The sequence below is a fragment of the Lepus europaeus genome, chromosome 12 (assembly GCF_033115175.1).
Source record: "Lepus europaeus isolate LE1 chromosome 12, mLepTim1.pri, whole genome shotgun sequence".
Lineage (NCBI taxonomy): Eukaryota > Metazoa > Chordata > Mammalia > Lagomorpha > Leporidae > Lepus > Lepus europaeus.
Window position 1 is genome coordinate 5,288,068 of NC_084838.1, and position 8,716 is coordinate 5,296,783.

Consider the following 8,716-nt stretch of genomic DNA (forward strand, 5'->3'; position numbering starts at 1 on the left):
GAGACCTGCCCTGACCCCAACCAGAAGCCCCGGCAAGGTGAGAGTGACCCCTTGCAGCTGACAACAATCTGGGCTTTTGGGGGTGGGGGCGGTGTGGTGGGGACAAAGCGGCCTCTGAGACCCCCCCCCCCCCGTGTCAGAGCTGGGGGAGGGGATAGGACTAGGGCACATAGTTTCAGGATTCCTAGCTCCCAGGGGAGCGCTAGCAGCCGTAACAAGCCCCGCCCCCCACCTTCCGCGTGCTGTGCGCGCTCCGATGGCACTGGACTCCCGCCAAAGGGCAGGCGCACGGGCCGGGGTCCCAGGGACAAGGCCCTGGCTGCGGGGCCAGGGCAACGAGCCCAGCGAACGCGTAGCCCCGGGCCCCAAGGCTGAGGCTGGGACCAAACTACCCCGCGGGGTTTTTAAGTAATGAGAAGGGCGCGCGTGGCCCGCGTGCCGGTCCTCCTCTGCGTGATTGATGCGTGCTCACTCACCTACACGTCACAGCAACCCCCAAAGGTGGGGGCTCCCGCCGTCACCATTTTCAGCTGAGTTGAGAGAGGCTCAGCGACTCCAGCCTGAAGCCGCTCGCTGTCGGCGGCGCCGGCGGCGGCGACCCCCCGATAGCCACACCACCCACAGCACCCGGCTCTGGGCGCGATGGCCCGGGGCTCGGCTCCGCAGCCGCTGCGCCACGCGCGGCCCCCGCCGCCCCCGCCGGAGTGAGGATGCCCTGAGCCCAGCGCAGCGCGGGCCGCAGCATGTTCCGCCGCCACCCCAACGCGGGGGCGGCGCAGGGGTGCCCCGGCGACGGCCGCGTCCGACGGAGAGACCCGCGGCTGCTGCCCACGCTGACCCCGTTCGAGCCCTGGGCGACCCGCGGCGGCGCCAGGAGCTCGCGGGTCCTGGGGGACGGCGGCGCGTGGTGGCAGGACCGGGACTCCGAGCCCGCGGTGCGCGCCCGGAGCCCTGCGCCGCGCCTGCCGGCCGTGGCCGCTGCGACCCCGCGGCCGCCGCAGAGCCGCTCGGTGCTGGAGTCGCTGCTGCTGCCGCCTCTGCGCTCTGCCCGCGCGTCCCGGGCGTCGGCCCCGCGACGTCTCGGGCCCCGAGAGGGCGAGGAACCCCGCAGGGGAGTGGCCGGGGAGGCCCCGGACTCCCTGGGCGCGCTCCTAGGGGAGCTCCTGCCCAACAGGTTCCGCGAGTTCCTGTGCCAGCTGCGGGACAAGTGTGCGGAGCAGCTGGAGCCGCCGAGTGAGGCCCGCGGGTCCCCCCGGGGTGGGGGGCGGAGTACCTCCCCTTGGCGGGGGTTGGGGTCCCGGGGTCCGGCCCTCCCGCACCGCGAACCACCCTCTGAAGGCTGGCCCACCGTCCCCAAGGCCATGTAACTAGGAAGACCCCCGCGAGGACGGTCTGTCCCCCGCGAAGGCCCCCCAGCGTCCCCTCCACCTCCTGCGGGGTCCCAGCACCCTCGACGGCGCGGCACCAAAGGGGCGCATCCGAGCACGGCCAGGGCTCTGCCCAGTGTCCCGGCTGCCCGTTCCTCCCACGCCTGCGGTGAGTGTGGCCAGCCTGGCGCCCGGGGCCCGGCTGCGCTGGGTGCGCCCAGGCTGGGGGAGCGGGTGGCGCTGACCACTCACGCTGGGTGTGGCTCGTCCGTCCCCAAGGGCCCAGCCGTCGTGCCTCCAGGACAGCCTGAAGAAGATCCTGCAGCAGCAGCTGACGGCCCTGGGGCCGCCGAGGGGCGACCACCCGCCCTTCTCCGGGGTCAGGAGGTGAGTTGGGGCGGCCTTTACTCTGTTCTGTGCCCTCTGTCACCCATGAATCCATCCATGTATCCGTCCGCGTGCCCGGCCGCTTGTCTATCCATGAATCCATCCGCTGATCACATCCTGCCTCAACCCCTTCAAGGACCGTTGGTCACCTCTCACAGGAATGCGTCTAGGAATCAGGTCTTCGGCCAGCGCGTTCAAAGCTCAGCCGGGAATCTGTACACGTGTTCATTCTCCCACTCACCCATCCGCCCCTACATGGACATCACCATGAACCAGGTCATCTACACCCTGGTCCTGAATTTCTCCACCATCCCCCACTCATCCACCCACCCATCCCTCCCTCCCTCCCTCCCTCCATCCACCCATCCATCCACTCACCCACCCACCCACCTATCCATCCACCCACCCACTCACCCATCCGTCCTTACATGGACATCACCATAAACCAGGTCTTCTACACCCTGGTCCTGAATTTCTCCACCATCCCCCACTCATCCACCCACCCATCCCTCCACTCACCCATCCCTCCCTCCCTCCATCCACCCACCCATCCCTCCACTCACCCATCCACCCACCTATCCATCCACCCACCCACTCACCCATCCGTCCCTACAGGACATCACCATAAACCAGGTCTTCTACACCCTGGTCCTGAATTTCTCCACCCATCCCCCACTCATCCACCCATCCCTCCCTCCATCCACCCACCCACTCACCTGCCCCTCCACCCATCCCCCACTCATCCACCCACCCATCCCTCCATCCACCCATCCCTCCCTCCACCCACCCACTCACCTGCCCCTCCACCCATCCCCCATCCACCCACCCATCCCTCCCTCCCTCCCTCCCTCCATCTATCCATCCACCCACCCACTCACCCATCCGTCCCTACAGGACATCATCCATGAACCAGGTCTTCTACACCCTGGTCCTGAATTTCTCCACCCATCCCTCCACTCATCCACCCACCCCTCCCTCCCTCCATCCACCCACCCACTCACCCATCCGTCCCTACATGGACATCACCATAAACCAGGTCTTCTAGACCCTGGTCCTGAATTTCTCCACCCATCCCCCACTCATCCACCCATCCCTCCCTCCATCCACCCACCCACTCACCTGCCCCTCCACCCATCCCCCACTCATCCATTCACTCATCCATCCCTCTACCCATCCCCCATCCACCCACCCATCCCTCCATCCACCCATCCCTCCCTCCCTCCCTCCCTCCATCTATCCATCCACCCACCCACTCACCCATCCGTCCCTACATGGACATCACCATAAACCAGGTCTTCTACACCCTGGTCCTGAATTTCTCCACCATCCCCCACTCATCCACCCACCCATCCCTCCCTCCCTCCCTCCATCCATCTACCCATCCATCCACTCACCCACCCACCCACCTATCCATCCACCCATCCCTCCATCCACCCATCCCTCCCTCCACCCACCCACTCACCTGCCCCTCCACCCATCCCCCACTCATCCATTCACTCATCCATCCCTCTACCCATCCCCCATCCACCCACCCATCCCTCCACCCACCCATCCCTCCCTCCCTCCCTCCATCCATCCACCCATCCATCCACTCACCCACCCACCTATCCATCCACCCACCCACTCACCCATCCGTCCCTACAGGACATCACCATAAACCAGGTCTTCTATACCCTGGTCCTGAATTTCTTCACCCATCCCTCCACTCATCCACCCATCCATCCATCCATCCACCCACTCACCTGCCCCTCCACTCATCCCCCACTCATCCTTTCACCCATTCATCCCTCTACCCACCCCCCATCCACCCACCCATCCCTCCCTCCCTCCCTCCATCCATCCACCCATCCATCCACTCACCCACCCACCCACCTATCCATCCACCCACCCACTCACCCATCCATCCCTACATGGACATTATCCATGAACCAGGTCTTCTACACCCTACTTATGAATTTCTCCACCCATCCCCCACTCATCCACCCACCCATCCCTCTACCCATCCCCCATCCGCCCATTCACCCGCCCCTCCGCCCATCCTCCACTCACCCATCCACCCATCCACCCTCCCACCTGTCCACCCACCCATCTAATCATCTATCATGAATCGAGGACTCCATCCATCCACCACCCATGTAACCATCATTCAATTATTTGCAAATTTCTGCCACTCTGTCCATCCATTAGTGAACACAGTGATTCACCATCTATGAATCCTTCCAGGACAGCATTCATTCCTATCTAAGCATGAGACAACCCACAAATCTGTACACCCATCTGGACCTTAGCCAGCCACCCAGCCACTCACGCCCACTCCTGCTGTCCAGACTCCATGTACTCACCCATCAGTCCTCCATCTGTCAGCCCACCCTCCCAGTCTGCCATCCTCGTACCCCTCCCACCGTCATTCACTCATTTCTTCTCCCTTCTGTTGGGTTTCACTATATGTCAAATATTGAAGCAACTAAAATAGGGTAGAGGTAAAAGAAAGGCCTGGGCTTTGTCCAGAGCTCTAGTGGAGTGGGGAAAGAAAGCAGAACAAAATTTCTGAATTTTAAACAGGCTCACGCAGGGGTGAAGGGTGAGAGAGCTAAGAGCACACTGCCGGTGAGTCTAAAGACCAGGGAGAACAAACACACAGCCTACAGACCCTTCCTTCTCAGCCTGTGCCCATGGCAGACAGTACTAATGGATCACAGATGCCTCCCCACTGAGCTCTGACACAGTTCCTCAGGCAGACATCACTGATGGATCAGAGCTAGAAATGAAACATTTTCCAATCCAGGTGCTTTCCACCCGTGAGGCCCCCCAGTCACAGATTTCTCCCAGGACACAGTAAATGCCAAGTGTGGGTCTCATTTTCACGTGGGAACAAGAGTGGGGACAGACGCAGCCACAGGCTCTCGCGTCAAGGGTGCACGCTGCGGTCCACCGAGGGGCGTGAGACCTCCTGGTAGGTCCTCTGAGAGACACGGGGGTGCTCTGAGCAGCACCCCACAGTGAAGAAGCACCCCAACATCTCAGCCAGCAGGCGGGGCTGGGGCTAGCAGAGAGCAGACAAGCGGCGAAGGCCCGGTTCCCCCCGCCTGCAGCCAGGCGCTGGCCGGACCACCTCCCAGCTGCCTGCTTCCTTGGGGAGGCATCCACACGGACGGAAAGGTGTGTTCGGATCAGAACAGGGCGCTTGTGCATCGCACAGCCGTGGTGGGGTGGGGGCCCTGGGAGGCTGACAATCAGGGCAACACTGTAGCAGGGCTGTAGCAGGTGCCTGGTAAGTTACTCCTGGGAGGAGGGCTTCCCGGAGCCCATGCAGCTGCAGGCAGTTCTAAGGAGAACACCTCGGCCAAGGTCAGGGTCACACAGCTCCCAGCTGGAGATGTCCACTCCGGGCCACGCGGCCCCTGGGCTGGACGCTGCTGCCGCCCACCTCGTGTCTTCCCGGCTCCATTTTACAGCTGAGCGAACAGAGGCTCGGAGTGGGGACTGCTCAGCTCCTGAGCTCGCGTCTTCCCTCTGCTAACTGACTTGGCAACCTGGTGGCAAGCCTGGGCCCCGCCCTCCAGCGGCCGGGTGACCCTGCACGGGCTTGTGAAGCCCCTGCCCTCAGTGTTCTCATCTGGGGAATGGGGACGATGGCAGCTTCGCTGGGATCCCTCACCTGGCGGGGCCAGAAGTGGCCAGGACGGGGTGGGAGGCCTTGTCTGGGGATGCGTGGGGCAGGGGCTTTGGGCTCAGGCCCCGGCCTCCCCTGGCCCTCTGGCCTCTCTCAGCAGGCACCACAGTCCACAGCCCCCCAAGCTCAAGGCCGCGCTCGCCCACAGCTCCCAGAGGGACAGCTCAGGGCCGCGCAGGCGCTGCTGCCCGTTCCGCGTGCGATTTGCTGACGAGACACTGCGGGAGTCTGCCCTGCGCTACTGGGAGCGCACCTGCTCAGGTGAGCAGGCCGGACGGGGCACCCCGGCTCTAGAACATTCTAGCCCGCAGCGGGCAGGCAGAGGCTGCGGCTCCTGGCCCCCACAGTGAAGCCCGAGGGAGGGACATGGACTGACCCCGCCGGCCTGGGGGACAGGTGACCTTCGGGTCCCATGGGTGGCACCAGGGGGCGGCCGCAGCTGGGGCCTAGGAGATGGTGCTGCCCGGGCCTGGCCACCACTGCGGGACTCTGGCAACCCATCCTCCGCCCCCCGCCATGCTGCGTCTGCACCCACAGCGCCCCCACTGTGGCTCCTTGCCCCATGGCCTTCCCGGGGCTGGAGAAGGCACAGAAACCCCCGGAAGCCCCCCGAAGCTCCTCCTGTCACATCCAGAGTGTGGAGGCCAAGCAGGTGCCCAGACAGAGTCAGGAGACAGAACCGTCTCCCCGGCCACCGGCACCCGGCCTGGACACAGGCCTGGGGTCCCGGGCGGAAGCTGGGTCTCTCTGGTCTCTCTGGACAGGGATGGCCTGGGGTGGCTTTGGGCAGAGTGGGAGAGGCTCCCCGGCCCTGCCCTGGTGTTGCCCTTCCTGCACCCCTCCCCCAACCACAGGCCCCGCCCCTTCTCAGGACCCAGCAGCCCTCAGGGCTCCAACACATAGTGCCCTGCAGCCATGCATGTATTAATTTTTAGGAAAGATTTATTCATTTACTTGAAAGGCAGTTGAGACAGAGACTCAGAGAGCATCGTCTTCCAGCCACGGGTTCACTCTCCAGATGGCCCCAACAGCCAGGGCTAGAGCAAGCCGAAGCCAGGAGCCTGGAACTCCCCCCGGTTCTCTCACATGGGTGCAGGGGCCCAAGCACTTGGGCCACCCTCTGGTGCTTCCCAGGCACATTAGCAGGGAGCGGGATCGGGAGTGGAGCAGCCGGGACTCGAACCGGCGCCCATGTGGGATGCCCGCTGTGTGACAAAATGCCGGCTCTATGTATTAATTTTTTTAAAAATACTTACGACAGAGGGCGACACACACACACACACACGCACACAGATCTTCCAGCTGCTGGTTCACTCCCCAAACGGCTGCAACAGCCAGAGCTGAAGTCAGGTGCCAGCCGGGAGCTGGGAGCTCCATCCTGGTCTTGCACGTGGTTGGCAGGGGCACGAGCTGCCTCCCCGGCGCATTGGCAGGGAGCTGGGCTGGAAGTGGAGCTCCGGGCGTGGCAGCACAGCGCTGGCCCCTGCACTGCGTCCTGAGCTCGGACCCTGCTGTGGGCGAAGCCCTGTGCCCGGGGCCTTGGCTGCCGTGGGAGGAACCAGAAGGTGTGCTGCAGTGTCGGGTTAATGGAGAAACCAAGGCCCCGAGAGCAGAGGGGAAGCCAGCGTGCCCTGCTCCGGAGCCCGAGGATGGCCCGAGCCCAGGAGAGGCGGCCAGCGAGCGGCAAAGGCTCCCATGGGAGACAGCGGCGCCAGGGCCCACTGGGGACGCACAGCTCAGAGCCTGCCCCTGAGGCAGTCCTGGGGAGGCCCCACTCCCCCCGTCCCCCCAGGTTCCCGGGGAAAGGGTCCCATTCCAGGCTGCAGCAGAAGCAGGGGCACAGCTTGGGCCAGAACAGCACAAACAGTTGGTGCAAGAGTTAGCAACACCCAGCCTGGGGTTGCCATGGAGACGGGCCGGGGGTGGGGCCGGAGGCACCTGTCCCCCCCCAGCACACGCACATGGAGCTCACCTGTGCCTCGTCTTCTGCCAGTCCAGCAGAGCTTCGTGGACAGCAGGACGCCCACCTTGCCGGACCTGTCGGAGCAGGTGTCCCAGAGCATCGAGTCATGGCTGGACCACCTGCCCAGAAGCCTGAGCTGCCTGGCCAGGGAGCAGGCCAGGGCCAGCCTCTCCCGCTGGGACTGCCCTGACCCGTGAGGCTTCGGGGGAGGGCAGGGATGGAGGAGCAGGCCGGGCGGGCCCCCTCCTTGCCCCTGCAGGCTCACCAGCTCTGCTCCCCCAGGCCCGCCCAGGAGCTGCAGGACCATCTCTCGGAGGACGCCCCCATGAGCCGCAGGCTGCCTTTCCTCACCAGGGCCAGCACCCCGAGGCAGCGAAGGGCCCCCCAGGCCTCCCTGGACACCCACAACACCCAGGGGCAGGTGGACAAAGCGCCCAGCTCCTGCAGTCAGAAGCTGGTGAGGGCGCCCCCTCCCGGGCTGTGTGCCCGCCGGCTCTCCCTCGGGGCGGCCCCTCGCTGGCCTGTCCACGGGGGAGGGGGTGTTGTGTGGGCCGCCGCGGGGCCCACCTGGCGGTCTCTCTCCCCCAGGAGTCCTTTCTGCCCGGCCTGGTCCTGCAGTCCGTCTTGAGACGGGGCCGCCCCAAGGGCTACCAGCTCCTCCTGCCGTCTGCAGCAGCCCAGCGGGCTCAGAGGTGAACCGGCCACGAGGAGCGCCCCTCCCTCCCCCCTCCAATAAACGCCACCAGGTCTCAGTGCCGCCTCCCCCGGAGCCTGATTGTCCGCCCGCCAGGGGCCGCAGTCTCGGGGTTCAGGGCCTGTTCCAAGTGGCGGGGGCCCCAGCCGCTCAGCTCAGTCATGGGGACCAAGCGGCCTGGGGCGGGCACCTGCCCTGACCCCCGCCGGACACTGGAAGACTGCCCTGCTCCCACCGGCTCTGCTGACCTGGCAGTGGGGGTGTGGGCCCTGCACGTGCCCACAAGTCCCGGGAGTGAGGGTGGCCGCTCCGCGGCGCGGCCTCCCAGCGTGGGCACCGCCTGGAGTTACCAGAACCCCCCCCCCCCCCACGGCCGCCCGCCGCTGCCCAGGAGCCAGGTCTGCATCGCCCCCTCCTGGCCAGCGCGGGAACAGCAGGGAGTCCTGCTGGGTGGGTGGTCCGGGGTGGGCATGGGGCCGCACGGGGGGGTCGGCGGGCTCAGGGCGGGCTGTGCATGGGGGAGGCTTTTTCTGAAGAAGCGCCGAGGCTCCAGACGACAGGCGAGGACACAGCTGGGCGCAGCGGGGGGCAGCCCCGCGGTGCGGGGCGGGGGGCGGGCAGGGCCCACCCAC

At 65.5% G+C, this 8,716-nt stretch overlaps 1 protein-coding gene across 1 annotated transcript; it reads left to right on the plus strand.

The window, feature by feature from the left end:
* Positions 1-743: 743 nt before the first annotated feature.
* Positions 744-8,086, plus strand: C12H9orf50 (chromosome 12 C9orf50 homolog). Its single transcript, XM_062208456.1, has 7 exons — positions 744-1,233; positions 1,359-1,536; positions 1,647-1,754; positions 5,528-5,688; positions 7,421-7,583; positions 7,673-7,847; positions 7,979-8,086. The coding sequence occupies exons 1-7, from the start codon at positions 744-746 to the stop codon at positions 8,084-8,086; spliced, it is 1,383 nt and encodes a 460-aa protein (XP_062064440.1).
* Positions 8,087-8,716: the final 630 nt, after the last annotated feature.

Bases quoted from the DNA above. Each gene is read 5' to 3' on its own strand.
- C12H9orf50 (XM_062208456.1), top strand. From the start codon at position 744: ATGTTCCGCCGCCACCCCAACGCGGGGGCGGCGCAGGGGTGCCCCGGC. The intron at 1,537-1,646 runs GTGAGTGTGGCC...TCCGTCCCCAAG, and splicing joins CCGTTCCTCCCACGCCTGCG to GGCCCAGCCGTCGTGCCTCC. The intron at 1,755-5,527 runs GTGAGTTGGGGC...CTCTCTCAGCAG, and splicing joins CCCTTCTCCGGGGTCAGGAG to GCACCACAGTCCACAGCCCC.